This window comes from Indicator indicator, chromosome 5, assembly GCF_027791375.1.
Source record: "Indicator indicator isolate 239-I01 chromosome 5, UM_Iind_1.1, whole genome shotgun sequence".
NCBI lineage: Eukaryota > Metazoa > Chordata > Aves > Piciformes > Indicatoridae > Indicator > Indicator indicator.
In genome coordinates this window covers 32,231,425-32,247,475 of record NC_072014.1, presented here as the reverse complement: position 1 = coordinate 32,247,475, position 16,051 = coordinate 32,231,425, and the positions used below count along the sequence as shown (strand labels likewise).

Genomic DNA, 16,051 nt, shown 5'->3' with positions numbered 1-16,051 from the left:
GTGTTCGTGTCCCTGTGCAACACACGTGTGCGTGGGCCAGGCCGTGCCCGCTCCGCGCCCGCGGAGGACGGCGCTACCCCTCCCGGCGCGACGGGGCGGCGGCAGCGCACTCTCGGGAGCGGGACGGACACGCAGACAGGCACACAGACACACGGACACCACAGCGGCACACAGGCACGCCAGTCCATTCCGTCCCGTCCGGCCCCGTCCCGCCGCCCCCGGGGCAGCTCCACGGCGCCGCCCCCGCCTCCTCCTCCCGCCGCCGCCGCGGCTGCACAAAAGGCGGCGGGGAGGGCCCGGCCGGGAAGGGCTGCCCGGCCGCCCCGGCCGCCCGCACCATGCCCCGCCGAGGGGGGTTGCTGGCCCCCGTCGCCGCCCGCCAGCACCCCCCGCTCCTCCTCCTCCGCCTCCTCGTCCTGGCCGCCCCACTGCAGCCTGGCAGAGGTAAGGGCCGCTCCGCTCCCCGCCGCTCCGGGCCCTGCAAACGCCGCCTGGGAAGGGGGATTATCCCCCAGCCCGCTTCGCTGCACTTTGGTTACGATCTGCATTTCTTCCTCCTCTCTCCCCACCTCTTGCCGGCTGCTCTCACTGCAGCGTTTGGCGTGTGCCCTCATTCCTCCTCAAGTCCCGGTGCTGGCGGGACGCGGCTCGCTGTCCCCCGCTGTCTCGGGAGGGCAGCCGGTACTAGGGCTTTACGGTGCGGGGCTTTGCACCTCGGCGATAAAAGCAGGGAACAGCTATAAATACAGCTCTCCCTATATGTATGCTTTAATGCAACTGGCTCTAACCACTTATGTTCAGGGAAAGGCACTTTGCTGGGATGTTTGAGCATCGCGTATCGAGTGATTGGATGAGGAACTGCAGCAGAAATCCACAAGCACTGGCTCTGCCAGGGACCCATCTCGATGCTTTCACCTTATATTGTTTCCTCACTCCCACCTTATGTCTTTCTCTGACGTGAGTGTTGCATCCTTGTCCCAGTCCACGCTCTCTTTGGGAATGCTCTCATGGCTCCTGGACACACTCAGAGACTACAGTGTAATTTGTGGCTCTGGTCTAGTTGTACTGAAAACGAGGTTTCTCTCCTCTGAGCACTCAGAGGAACTTTTTTTATATGAAGGGAGCCTGTGAAATATCTGAGTCCACCATCCCAGTGCTTAATCTCAATGCTTAATGTTTTAATGAGGTATGTTATGAAGAGGCTCATCTTGCAGAGAGCTGTGGCATGTGACTGCAAAACTCAGAAGAGGTTTTAATATTTTCTATTTATTTAATTAATTATTCTGTGGGTTTGATCCTTAGAACTGAAGATTCAGTTGTGCAGTAGACCATCTCACAGACAAGGCTGTTAGAAAGCTTGTTGCAAGCACAAATGAAATGATTATTCCTCACTCTGAACTGTATAAAGGATAAAGTACATCGCTTTCTTTTTTTCCCAAGCAAGCCAGTATATTCATTTCAGTTTGAGGAGCTGCCCAAACTAGGATTTCTTGCAGAACAGGTCTAAAATGAGGTCTGATTGCCTGGAGAATCTTTATGAGTAAATTTGTTGAGTACCTTTCATGAGAGCTTCCTATCTTGCTCTGCATCAGTAGTTTGATATATTAAAATCTCAGCTGTCTAGTGGGATGAACTCTCTTCCTTTGCTGTTTTGGGCTTTCCTGTGGCTCAGCCCAAGGTAAGTATGTTGTTTGGAGATGATCTTTGTGACTGCTGAATGCTGCTCTGCAAAATGAAATAGGGTACATTACTTGGCACTGAGCAGCATCAGTGTAAAGGACTGTATATGGGGTGTGGAGCTCTGCAGTCCAAGGGGAGTGGATTGTTTTCCTTCAGACTAATCTCAACTGAATCCTAGATGGAATTTTTCCCATTATAATAAGTTTACTTGAAGTAGTTCAGGAGTAGTTTCATTAAATATATGAGAATCAAGAAATAGACTGAGCTTCTTCCAGTCTTAGCGTGTGACTCAACCCAACATGTGAAAGGATCTGGACTAGCATTAGCATCCTCAGGTCCTTCCTTTGCCCAATTCTGGAAAGAGCGCACTGAATCAAGTACAGCAAAGACTTGCATCTAAAAAATCCTGCATGTTTTTACTTCAGCTCAAAAAGCTCATGTTTCAGTCCAAAATTGGAACACTTCACAAAGCTTCGTTTTCATAACAATGCTGGAAATGGTTTCATGTTGCTCCAAAGTGGAAAGAAAAGCATATTTGGAAACTTCAAAGCTGCCACTGGGCTCCACGTCTGGCTGCAGGAGCATGAGCTGCTTTGGTCATGGCACCCATTGAAATGAAAGACCTTGGTTTTTGCGTACAGCTATTACCTTTACTAAGTAAACTCTCAAAAATCCAGCAGTCAGGCATGGAGGTAAACATCATCCTATTCTTTGCAGACAGGGAACTGAAGCCTTGAGAAATCCAGGCCTGGGCAGCACAGTACAAATGCAAGTGTTTGCTTTATAAAGCCTGTTACTTTTTGTTGTGTCCTCATGCATTGCTCTGGGAGAGAAGCTTGGGGCTGTGCGTAGGGTTGGAAACGCAAGCGCTGATCTCTCTGCAAATTGTGATTCAGGCAAGCGAGTTACAGTTTGCTTTGCATTACCCACTTACTTTTGAGCTCCTGCAGCATCCAGGAGCTGGAATACAACTTCTGAATGTGAACAAGGAATGGAACGCCTGGGTATGTGGTAACAGCCAGCAATGTGAAAAAAAAAAACAACCAAACAACCCCTAAGAAGGCTCTTGTTCAGTATGAATGAGCCCAAGCAGCCTGTCTGAATGAGAGCCATAGAGAAAGCCCAGGGCTTTGCACTCCCGGGTTAGAGTTAACCACCTTGCGGGCAGCAGAGACCCGTCAGTGCAGGGCTCTGACATGGTCATGCCTCAGCAATGACTGAGAATTATTGTCAGGACCTACTTATTCTCTTTTTGCTTTTAGCCTAGGGCATGCTAAGTTTTCCTCCAGCTGTCCAGTGTGATTCACTGCTTCCTGCACTCGCAGCTTGCCCTCATATGGGAGCAACCCGGGCAGCCACTGCTTTTCATTTCTCAATGCTATAATCTCATGGGATATGGCAAAAAATCCCTTTTCCAAAGCTCTTGAGGCAGAAAGTTCTTGGGACAGGAGAAAATTGCCTGGGGCTATTCGGCAAGCAAGTCTGCACAATCTGCAGATTATACCCAGCAGCAGCATGGTGCAATGGTATCTGCAGATGCAACTGGCTGAAAATAGAGGCCTGACAGTGCTTTTATTGACATTTGGGTTGGAAAAAATAGCAGAGTCAGAGTCTGAGCCTGAGGCATTTCATTTGGAGTTTGCAGCCTCTGTGCTGAATCCTGGATTGAGGATTTGTTTAATCAGTTATTGACAGTAGAAGTTAATAGCTGCACCCAGGGGAGCAGGGACATCAGTGGTATTGAAGGGCACATTCATAGCCACAGGCATGCTTAAACAAGCTGCTGCCTTCAAAGCCAGCACCATTGATGTTTGCTTCAGTTTAACTTGTGTGGTTTCACTTTATTTTTTAAAGCCCAAAGTCCAAATTGTGGATTTTGTAAGCGAAACTGATTCAGTACTCCTCGTACGCCTGGCCACCAGCATTCCAAGAGGGGAGAACATCACTACTGCTCTGGTGGGCACAGAGTCCCTGCTAGTATCGTGGGCAGGGAAAGCCCTTGGCTGCAGTATGGGGTCTGCTACCTTGGCCAGCCTTGGATATGCTCCAGTGCAAACACCCTGCCAAGCTCAACCTGGATATCTTGTGGAAATGACTCTTGTAATAAGTCAAAACTAATTTACTGTAACCTGAGTTCCCTATAGAAATCACTTGTGTGGAGGAGGGACCAGTATCTTCCAAGGTTATTTTAAGATGAACATTCTGGGGAGGGAGTGGCTCCCATATATATTCAACTGGAAAAACTGAGAAGATGTGCCTAGTACGACTTTTAAAGTTGGCATCTTGGAATGGTTTTGAATAGCCACCTCCATATTTCAGGCTGGTCAAACAGCAATTGCCTTCTGTCTGCTATGATGGAAGTATTTCACTGGGAAGATGGATAGCTGAACTCTTTGATTAACCAGGACCCCAGAAAAGGTGGGAAGAAGAGCTATATTTTAGAGGTTCTCAGTCCCACAACACAAGTTTTTGTCCTCTTCATGTTTCTTGGGGAAAGAAAAAACAACAAAACCTCCTTACAGGTGAAGAGGGATTTATGTCTTCTCCTGCCTTTTAAGGTTGTGGAAGATTTTTTGCTTTTGTTTGAACTTACAGTATGTTTGGTGTTAAGAATATCTCAGAAAACTCCTGAACACTCTTTGAAGTGAAGTAATCACTCATCCCATCCTGCTTTCTGTCATTCTCTCTTGCTGAAGGTCTCAATCTGTGCACCAGTGGAAGTGCCACATCCTGTGAAGAGTGCCTCCTCATCCACCCCAAGTGTGCCTGGTGCTCCAGGGAGGTAGGTGGGCACACCTTGCTTGTCTTGCATGGTTTTTTTTAACACAGGAAGGGAGCTTTTCCCTTACTTTGTTCCTGACACAGTCCTATGTCAGAAGGGGTTGGTGAGGGCACTGGGTGCTCCATGCCAAGCATATTTTGGGTGCAGCTCTTCAACACCATAGGAAATAGATCTCTGACCCTGCTGGCCCCTGTGCATCTTTAACAGAACACTACTGTTCTTTCAGTCCTTCTCTCCCTTCAATTACCTTCTTGTTTTTGGTGGATGCTGGGTCCCTGCATGGGCTGTTGGGTGCAGGGATCCTTGCTTGCAAATCTGTCTCCCTAAAAAGCCCTCAGTCCCCAGCTGGTGTCCTGCTACGTGTTCCTTGTCGCATGGCCTGGCATGGCACAGGCTCTTTGTCTGTAACAAAGAAAATTCTCCTTTCTGAGTCTATTGTGTCATTTTGGGGAGTGACCCATGCTTCTGGTGTCTGCACCATGCCATGGTGATGAGTGACAGAGCCTAACAATGCAGTACAGCATGATAATGGATCCTTGTGTTGGTGCTGAAGCTGCTTGCTGGTAATTTAATTTGGCCTCCTTGATTTGTGAGAAATTGCAAATATCTTTCCCTGCTCCCTAAGGACTGCTTCTAAGTTCAGATAGCTGTATCTTATCATACATATATATATGTCTTATCAAATATAAATCTTATCATGTAGACTTATAATTTCTAGAGGACAAGATGTGTGAGAGATCTGATGATGCCAGCATGGGCAGGTGTCTTCTTTGTGCTAGCGTCTGTCCTAAATGTTTAAGAGAGGAATATAGATGCTTACAGATGCAGGAAAAGCCCCTACCTACTTGCAGGCACTGTGCCAAGAACCAGGTTTGGGCTATGAAAAAACCCCAGAGCAGTGGGTAATCTTCAACCTCTCACCACACATGGCTGTCAGTGATGCTCTCCTGTTCCCTGGTTACCTTTTTGCTTCTGGTATGGTCAGCTTGGTCCCATTTTGAGGGAGGCAAGCTGTGGAGTTGAGCACACCCTTCACTGTCCAGCTCTATCTGGTGATGCTGAGCTGAGGATGCAGATCCTGCTTGCCTATTCCTCTGCTGTCCTGTCTCTCCTCCTGCCAGCTCTGCCTCTGGTGTAGCTGCAGCCCTTTGGGGAGGAGGATAGAAATGAAGATGAGCATGGAACTGGGCATGGGAAGAGGGAGGATCCTAAGCCTTATGGTTTGCTGAGTCTCAGGAGGTACCCCGAGCCTCTGGCTCTCCAGGTCTGTTGTATTGGATTTTCACTTACAATGACAAGCTGCAGCTCTCCCAGGAAAACCTCCTAGTACTGCTAGCACCATGCTGCTCAGCAGTGTAACAGCTTTCCTGTTTTTGTGTGTTTTTTTTCTTTGTTTATTTTTGGGTTTTTTGTTTGTTTTTGTTTGTTTTGTTTTGTTTTTGTTTGTGTTTGGTTTTGGTTTTGTTTTCTTTTTTCCCCAGCAAGGCAAATGCTGTGCAGAAAGGAAAGGGTAAAGCAATAGATCCTACTTTTGAGACATCTTGTAAACAGCTGTAAGAGCTCCTCTCCTGCCAGCTAATCTGCGGTGGTGATACGGGATCCAGCAACCCTGGCCATTAAGCTGTTGGTACCCAATAGCTTACTTTCCCCACCCCTACCCCCCTCTTTTTTTTCTTTCTTTTTTTTTTTTTTTTCCCTCCCTTCTTGGCATCAAAAGACAACTTTTTTTTGCAAAATGTTGCCAGTGGAAATGTTTATCTGGTGGTCACTTCGACCACTAATTGTATGGCAGCCCATGGGACTGCAGGACTGGCAGCCTGGCTCTTATCCTGCAAGCAGGAGAGTGACTCCCCCCCCCCAAAATAAAATTCCTAAATGGTAGGAGGGGGGGGAGGAGGGAGGAAGAAGGAAGACAGCTGTTTACAGGGAAGTGCTGTAATACTTCCTGACCTTTAGCCTGCAGCAGCTATTTAAAAATACATGTCAAGGTGTTTTGTGCCAAGAGCTATGTGTTTAAGAGCTGCTGTCCCCTTTACACACTGTATGCTAAGACTTAGCAAGCTCTTGTTCTAATGCTGTATTTTTAAATTTTAATTTAATTTTTTAAAATTTACTGTTTGAAACTCTAATTATCTGTCTTTAGCTGGGATTATCAGGTGAGGTAATAGGATTGTGAAAGATATCTGGAGGTTTTCGACTTCAAAAGTTTTAAAGTGATGCTATAAATCACCATCCCTGGGTGTGTTTAAAAGATGCATAGATGTGGTACAAAGGGACATGGTTTAGCAGCAGGCTTGGCAGAGCTAGGTAGTGGTTGGACTGGATGATCTTTAAGGTCTTTTGCAACTGATTCTGTAAACTTTTAATATCTGCTGTATTTGCATAACCATTTCACCACCTTATTTCCCTTCCTCCTGTCACAGCCCAGTCAGGTATACTTCACAACTTGAGTCTGTATTCCTTATCTACTTCCATCAGCTGTCATTCACTGAGTATGTTGCCCCAGGAATCTATATGCCTGCCAAATTCTATAGCTCTGCTTCTGTTTAAGCATTGGGGCTAAGCTATTGGAGGCATTTCCACAGATGTTATGCTGTGGTAGAAACACAATCAGCTGATTATTTGGTATTTTCTGCTCCCTCTGCATTTGCTTAATAGGTTTGTGAGCAAACTGGGCCAGCTGTTGTCGTCTTGGCAGTGCTAAGTTGACAGCTGGACTCCATGATCTTAAAGGTCTTTTCCAGACTAAATGATTCTGTGTTTCCATGATTCTATGATCTTTGCAGGCAATAATCAACAATTTTTGTCAGGAAGTATATATGATAAAAGTCTATAAATATATATAATGCCCTGTATATTTATGTCTATTATCATATATGTATTATATGTACAGAAAGTGTAGAGATATCTATAATATGTACATACATGGAATTTGTTTACATGTGTTATTATATCTCTCTGGGTATATATACCTTTGCCTCTATAGCATTCCTCTCTTTGGGGAACGACATCATTTGGTGGTGCCATTAAGCCTGTTTGTTCTTTGTCCCCTGGGGTGCTCAGCTGTGCTGATGCTGTGAGGGTCCCCTCAGCTGTGGTTGAAGAGCAGTTTGAGCAGGACAGCCATGCTGTTTCCCAGAGGCAGTAGTGCCTTATGCAGCCTCCAGCAGCATTGCATCCTCCTCCATCATCCTTTGCACTCTTGGATCCAGGCTCTGCATGGCCACAGAGGAACAGAAAGTCTCAAGCACTTGCAGGTCGTGATTAGGAGTTAGGAGTGCAAAAAAGCAGTTCTGTGGATACAAGGAGCACTATCCTAATGATTTTCCAAGTGGGATAAGGTTCCTTGTATTTACATTGCCTTGAATTGGTAGGGTAAGATCATGCATATAGATAGATGCTTACTCCAGAGTAGTCAAGATGTTACAGTTTTATGACCACCACCTCTCAACCTGTTATTATGGGGTGCATCAGGTACCCTTGCTTGAATTGGCCTTCTGCTGGTATTCATTATCTCTGCTCCTATCTCAGAGGATGATGAGGTATGAGTTGATGATAGCAGTTTCTGGTACCCAGCAGCCTCAGAGCCCACAGGAGCTGTGAGTTAACCACATCTTTGGGCTGCTGGAGGTTTGGAAGCAGACATTGAATCTCTTGGCTCATGGAAGAATACCTTGAAAGAGAGGACTTGAATGAAGTCATCTGTTTATATGGCACTTAGAAGAGAAGAAAAGAATGTGAGGCCTTTAATGTCACCTAAGTATGCCTTGAAACAGGACTGTCTGGGGGGAATATTTGACTCTTGGCTAACGGAGACTGCCACAGCCTTGTCATCCATGCTGGAATTTTGAGGATATTCCTCAGCTTCCCCTGCAAGCTCCATAAGAGACTAGAAATGGCTGACATGCTGCTGAGGAAAGATTCTGGCTGGAAACTGCACACTAACCCATGGGGTCGCTGTAATCTCTGCAGCAGCCTTGTGTTCATGGGTGGGAAAGGAGGGTGCTCCTTGACTTTTTTGCAGTGACATCACATTGCCCAGGTTCAGCAGGGCTTGTCTGGCTTGCTGGGGAGAGCAGAGACTTCTGGAAGTGGCTTCAGTGCTGTCCTGTGAGCTGCCAGGTGGGGTGTGATAGACAAGTGGGGTTTGTGTTCATGATACAGGCAACCAGCAGCAACCAGCAGCTGAATGAGGGGACAGTCTTAAGTTGTGCCAGGGGAGGTATAGGCTGGGTATTAGGAGGAAGTTCTTCACAGAGAGAGTGATTGCCCATTGGAATGGGCTGCCCGGGGAGGTGGTGGAGTCACTGTCCCTGGAGATGTTCAAGAGCAGACTGGATGAGGCACTTAGTGCCATGGTCTAGTTGATTGGATAGGGCTGGGTGATAGGTTGGACTGGATGACCTTGGAGGTCTCTTCCAACCTGGCTGATTCTATGATTCTATGATAAACCTACCTGGAGCAATTGCAGAGGGGATGCTTTCCAAAAGAGAAGAGGAAAATTATGTCATTATGTTGCTATTATCTTCTGCTTGCTGCTTTAGGGAGCAGTCCACCATGTGCAGAAGCTTCTCTTGTTTGCTAGGTCTATGTATGCTGTGTGTTCATCCCACATTACCGAAGTGAATGCACTTGTATGTGTACATGCAGAATTGAGACGCACATTAATTATGTTAATTAAACTGAAATTTCCTTTTTGATTAATTGAACTGAAATCCCCCCCAGTGTCACCCTCTGTTTTCCAGCAGGTTGCTTTTACCCCATCATCTCCTGGCTCAGGAATGTGTGTCTGGAGAATGAGGAAGGAAAATCAAGGCTGTTCCTAGAGGCAACATGTCCCTTTTTTCACTGGAGAACGCAGGCATATTTCAGTCTGCATTAATAGCACAATGGACTGATTAAAGTAAAAAAAATGGTAGGGACATGTCTTGTCGGGAGTTAGATGCAGTCAGTGCTATTCTCCATTTTTATAGCATAAACCAAGCAATTTGTCTTCAAACTGTCAGGCTGATGAGCATGTAATTGTCACACTGTTGTCTCCATTCACTCTGTCTGCTTGTGTGCATTCGCTTTTGTGAGCTGATTAGCACAGCGGCTGCTAAGGTGCCCAGGGGCTGTGGGCAGCTGGCATCACTAACAAGGGCTGGGTGGCATCTCCCCAGACTGATGCTGCTTTGTGGCATGAAGTGATGCCTGGGGCAGTTCCTCCTTGCTGTGGGGTACCTGCTGTGTTTCTGTCTGAAGCAGACATGAACGTAGATGGTCAGCAAGTACTTGGGTGCACTGAATTGCTTAACTAGCTGCGACGTGTCCTCTGCTCAGAGGGAACTGATGTTTGAACCTGTGTGCCACATCTGGGCTGGTGTGGGGCTGCCTTTTGGAATCATTGCTCATGAGTTATTTAGACCTGTGTGATGTCCTCTACTCCTCAGATGTGGTCCTGGTTTTGTTTTGTGTTTTTTTGTTTGTTTGTTGGGTTTTATTAAATTTCCCCTTTAACTTAGCCTCCAGGGGCCTTAATTTTCTCTGTTGCGGAAAACTTTGACTTTGGGGTTTGGCCCATGGGTGCATGTGAGGGGTGTTTGTTTGCAGGGTGCTGCAGCAATTGCTGGGGCTTTCCTGAGGCCACTGTCAGACCCTGCTTGGTGTCATTGCCTGAGTTGGAAACCCAGGTAGAAGCAGGGGTCAGTGCTGCACCCCTGGGTGCTAAGCTACACCCCCTTTCCCCTGGAATGTTTGCACCCCTGAGCAGGGCTTATTTTCTTCCACCCTGGGCAATGTGGTGTTTCACTGAACAAGAAAAAGGCTGCATTTGATTGGAGCTGCAGCTCATCAATTGCTACCCCATAGCAAGTCCTCTGGGCCCATTTTAGAAACAAGTTCCAGGTCAAATATCTGAGTGGAGCAAGAGATCCTGTGGACTGGAGGGGTGCAGAGGTGCTGCTGGCCTGAGAGCTTTGTGCAACTCCTGTCATAAGGAGTTGTGTTGGTGGCCTTCCCCCACCTCCTGAGCTTCCTTTGGAGAACTTTTGTCACAGAGGTTGGAGAAAAGCATTCTGCAGTGCTAACCATTTCTCACCACAGTGCAAAAAGACAGGTTTGCACATGTATGGGTGCCCTTCCCAAGAGAGCTCCCAGTGGATCCCACACGGATGTGCTCCTCACCCCACGTGCCAGTGCTGTCTCATCCTTGGCATGTGGATCCTGCTCTTGTGCACACCTCTTGGACACTGGCATAAACAGTTGCATACCCAGAGCCATCTCTCATGGTGTTATGAGCTCAGCTGCTAAAGAGTAGCAGCTGGGGGAGGAAGTAGCATCCTCCTCCCCCTGGGCTGCCTGCCCCTCCTGGCTTTTGTTCTGCTACCCCAGGCCCAGCCAGAAAATTCTAATTCAAAGCCCTTTGAAGTTGAGTCTTTCCATTCACATTAACAGGCTTTGGAGCAGACCTCAAGGAGGATTGGAAATGCCTGATAAAGGCTGCAGTTGCATGAGCAGCCCTAAATATCATCCTATTTTTTATTCACTCCATTGTTGATTCCTAAGGAATAACCAAAAATTCTGGGCTGCCCTTGTGGTGCTATTTGTGTGGGGTTTTTTTGCACAGGAGGTTTTTTGCACAGCCAGACTGCCCTTTCTAATAGGTGGCAGCAGAAATGAGTTGACAGAGGTGCTGACCTGGAGCAGTAGTCCTGGGAGATCTCACTTCAGGTGCCCTGCTGCTGGGTGAACTGTCCCAGGAAGAGTGCCTGCAGCCCACCAGCTTTTCACTGACTTCAGGTCGAAGCACAACCAAGACAAACTTTTCTCCAATGCTGCCCTGAATATGCTGGTCTGAAAGGCTGGGTGTTTTGGGGTTTGTGAGAGATTCTGATTTTTATTTTGTCATCCTGGAGATGATTTAAGTAGTCCCAGTCCTCCTTTCTGGAAGTTCATCTGTTTACACAGCTCGTTCCAAGAAATTTGTGTTTGTATCCATCTGACGTGACACCTCCTTGGCTGGACCCAGCTGCTGGATGCTGGAATGCAAATCTCTCATTTTTCAAATAGCATTGGGACCTCGTAGTGAGAAAATGCAGCAGAGAGCCTCTGCCTGTGTCCTGGGGCCCCGCATCCAAGGCTGTCCTTGGGGGACCCCTGGAGCACCCCATAGGGTCCAGAAGCCAGATCTTGTCAGATGACTTTTCCTTCCTTGACATCTTCTCTGTCCTCTGCCACGCAAAAAGTGAGGCTTATTCAGCCCCACACTGGTTTTTGGCTGCATAGCTGAAGAAGGGTCTGTCTTGGCTGAGAGCATCTTCTCTGCATTATTTCATGTCATTTTAGTCCATCAGCCCTGGAGCACAAGACAGTTGTTTCTATTGTTATAGTGCAGAAATAAATAGGAATCAGCTGTTGAAAATCCAGTGAGTTTTGGGTATGCAATTTGCTCCCTTTGGTGCTTTTTGGAAAAAGAAAAAAAATATTAACCCACCCCCCCCCCCCCCCCAGCATTCTGCCAAATGGGCTCTTTGCTAAAGGCTGCATTGTGCAGCTGGCTGTTCCTGAGCGCTGCCCCACACAAGGCTGCATTGTGCACCACACACAGGGATCACAGAGAGGGCTGGAGCTCTGGCTTGGGCACTGGCAGACTCCCTGCCATGGCAGCCCATCCACTGAGGCTGAGCCGCTTGCCTGTGCCTTGCTGCCTGGGCTGTCTATTGATCACCTCCCATGAAGGTTCTTCCATCTGCTTTATTCTCCAGCAAAGCCGCCCAGGACAGCCTGCCCACACCAAACCGCTATGGTTGTTCTCTGCCTCAGGGACCACTCGCTGTCAATTTTTTCCTCCTCATCTGATGGAGCCATGCCAGCATCTGCAGTGTAGAGGTTTGAGAGAGCATTGAAAGCATGGTGCTTGTGTGGGGACATGTGGTGTCTTGCTCAGGGAAGAGGATGCAGGTTCCTGAAGCTATCCAGCCTCAGTTTCCAGCTTCACATCTGAGTCCTGCTTCCCTCAGTGCCACTTCCTTGTCCTCTCTTCTCTCTTTTGCAAAGCTCATTCAAGTTGATACACATACAAAAAGTAACAACTCCTCACCTCTTCCCCTCAAAGAGATGTCAACTGTCCAGCCAGCAAACTAAACATTGGCCCATCACAGGGATGGGAGCAATTGCTGCTGCTGTGGCTGGGGGGAAACCCAGGCTTAGTGTTCTGCTGTGGTGATCTGTGAGCAAATTTGATCTTCAAATCCTTGCAGAACTTCTTTGTTTGTTTGTTTCTTTGTTTGGTAGAACCCTTTGAAAGGCTCAAGGATCAGTCCTCTTGAGTACAGCCACTACAAATGACACCATCTTCTCCTTGTCATCTCCTATTTGCTGCAGATACCAGCATATCAAAACAAAGCCCCTGCTGTGGGATTGATGTTTCTTCCTCCCTTTCCCTTTTGTCCATTATTCATCCCCCAGGAGTTTGGCAGCACAAAGTCCATCACATCGCGGTGCGACTTCCTGCAGAACCTGATTGCAAATGGTTGTGCTGGGGCCATTGAAAACCCCAGCAGCAGCATCAGTGTTGTGAAGAATGTCCCTCTGAGCAGCAAGGGCTCTGGCCAGACTCACCTGGATGTCACACAGATCATGCCTCAGAAGGTTGCGTTGAATCTTCGTCCTGGTGAGTCCCTAAAGGCTGACAGCCATACGCTTGGGGTTGTGTGTGTGAGTGAGAAAGGGTGCTGGGACCTGCTAAGAGTGTACAGCTTGTGGCCTTGTAGCCCACTAAAGCAGGTGGCTGCTGGCCCATTCCACAGCCCATAAACTGGCGCATCATGAGCAGGTTTAGGGCTGAGTCTTGTGTCCTCCATGAGAGCACATTGCTGTTACGCAAAGTCAGTCAAAGCCTACCCACAACTGTTTCAATTCTAGTCTTAACCCCTGCATGTGTTTAAAGGGGATCTACTCAGCTAAAAATGTAACCACTGGGTGGAAGGAGTTAAAATAACTCTGGATCCTGCACTAAGCTGACAGTGCTTGACTCTAAACTGAGACAGCTCCTTCTATAAATTGGAAACAAAAACGTGTATCTGTTTTCTGTCGGTATGCAAAAGAGCCATGGGATCAAGGCAGAAGATGGAGATATGGACTTGTGATTCAGGCCTTGGACTGCAGCCAGATCCCTGTTTCACTCCCCTGAGCCATCACTTTCCTTCAGTCTCTTCCTTTTAATTAAAAATTAGAAAGGAATGGCTGGCCTGAGCCATGTAAGCATGCTTGTTATCAAAATTTTTTGCATAGTGGGGGGAGCCTTTAATATGGGTTCAGAATTTGCACAAAAATTTGGCAGCCACTGGTTCTGCAGGGGGAAAAATAAAGCTCTTTATTGCAAAGTTATGAAGCAAATATAAAAGCTCAATTCATTATAGGCAATTGGTGTGGGTTTCTAAGGCTTACAGTTTTGTGACAGCTCTCATGAGCATACAGAAAAATGAAACTGGATGTTTTACCCAAGAAAAACAGAAGTTTGAGCTGGTGCTCACACTACCAGGGCTTTCCCGAAGCCTAATAGTTGCTGCAGGGTTTCTTTTGCTTAATTCTAAGGGTCAGATAGTCATGATGTCTCTTAATTAACTCTTCCCCAGCAGTATGATTGCTGTCATCAGTCAGACTCAAATTTAAATGAATTTTACTTCAAAGTCTTTAAAGCAGATACCTGAGGGTAGTCAGGTCTGGATGTATGGTTTGATGCATGCCTTCTGCATCCGAATGTTACTGATGAAACAGGTTTGCTGCTGTAAGAAAAGGGGTTGTTATTACTTCAGTTTCTTGAGGCAGTTCCTGGCAGAAAGAGCTGGCTCAGCTTCCACATGTCACCTCCTGCAAACCCTCCTTCACTTGCAGTGCCCAGTGCTCAGCAAATTCCCCTTTTCCAGTCCCCTTTGCTCACCCAGAGGTGCAAATTTCCATTGCTCTGGTCTGTGGCAGGTTGTGGGTGTCAGTCTCCTTGCATCTTCCTGGGAGGCCACATTGTCGTTCCCTATGGGGGACCACACTTGTGGCCACCTTTGATTTTTCTTGGATGTCAGAGAAACCCCCTAGGTCTGGGCTGAACTGCAGGAATCGCTCCGAGGACCCTAAAGTGATTCCCACACTGAGGTGGCGAACTCCCCTGCCTGTGCTCCTCTTGCAGAGCACTGGAGTCATTGTAGGAGGAGGGATATGTTTGTAATAGTATCTCCCATTTCTGTTCTCTTTTTGATGTTGGGCAGCACTCTGTCTTAGGGATGATAACTTTCTAAACCCTTGTATTAGCATCCTCAGCTTAAATTATCCATTAATCCTTGAGTTTGAGAATGGGTTTCACCCTGTGAACTCAAGACAAAAAGGAGACAATGTTGATTTAATTTTGGGCATGAAGAGTGTACTGTTTCAAAGATGAATTCACATGGAGGTCTATGGCAATGGTGATCTTTTATTCTTAGACCACTAAGCAGAAGCAGAAGGGAGTGAATTGTCAATTGTTCGCTGTTCCCACTCAGGCAGTTTGATCTAATTGTCCTGTGGCAGAAGTCACATGCCCAAATCTCTGTGCCTACACATAGTTTCCAAAGGCCTTAAACTGTGGATTTAATTTTTATAATACTACTTTTTAATCTTGGGTCCAGCTATGAAACAGCATGTCCTGGTTAAATGAAAAATATGAAGGGCATAAAAAGAATTAAAATATAAATAGATGCAGGTTGTGTTGTCCATCAAGCCCTAAACCTCACCAAGCAGGGAAAAAAAAAAAAAAAAAGCTTTTCTTGGATAAGAATAGTTGTAAACTTTGTGTTCTTAAATTGGCTAAAAGCAGTTTTTCCAGTTTCTGCACTGCCTTTGCAGGACACTATCCAAGAAACATTTCTGAATTCAGCTTTCAGTTTAAAACTTCTCAGTAAAAGCCCAAAGGAGAGGATGGTGGTGATGATAGATGGGGAAAGGGAGGGCTGGATTATCCCTAGAAGTGTGAGAGTAATACTGTGCACAGAGAATAATAAATTCTTTTGCACTTACATCTTCATACCTTAGCAACATTTACTCCAAGATAATTGATTTGTGCAGTTAAGAATGAAAGGACCTCCAGCCCTAGGATCCTGTTGGGGTTTTTTTGTGCTTCTCAGGGACTGATAAATTCATAACTATTAAAAAGAAGAAGGTTTGATCAGTGTATCCCAAATACCCTTTCTGGCACAGAAATTTCTATCTTAGGACTTGCTCTGAAAGAATAGTGTTTTGAAAACGGAAATGTTGGGAAAGGCAAAAGGACACATCCTCTTTTTCTGAAGGGACTGGGTATTCCAATGGGAAAAATATGTAGGAATGAGAAAAATAGGCATAGTAATGAATTTTCCCAGAGTTAAAGACATTCCTTCAGCACTGAATTAAAACCAAGCTTGCAGTCACGGTTTGTTACACTGCAGTCAGTGCACAGAGCTTTTGCTCTGTGTTAACGTGCACAAGAAAGATATGGACCTGTTGGAGCAGGTCCAGAGGAGGCCACAGAAATTATCAGAGGTCTGGAACACCTCTGCCATGGAAGAAAGGCCGATAGTGTTGGGGGTGGAGAAGAGGAGG

General features: G+C 46.7%; 1 protein-coding gene across 2 annotated transcripts in view; it reads left to right on the top strand.

The window, feature by feature from the left end:
- The first annotated feature begins 338 nt into the window (after nt 1–338).
- ITGB5 (integrin subunit beta 5) overlaps nt 339–16,051 on the top strand; it is a 63,659-nt gene continuing 47,946 nt past the window's right edge. The window contains exons 1-3 of one of the 2 annotated variants that reach the window (XM_054380804.1): nt 339–444; nt 4,377–4,462; nt 12,911–13,115. In XM_054380804.1, the coding sequence (XP_054236779.1) occupies nt 339–444; nt 4,377–4,462; nt 12,911–13,115 (397 nt within the window). Of the gene's footprint in view, nt 445–4,376; nt 4,463–12,910; nt 13,116–16,051 lie in introns of those variants that run through there. The other variant, XM_054380805.1, reaches the window with a different exon arrangement.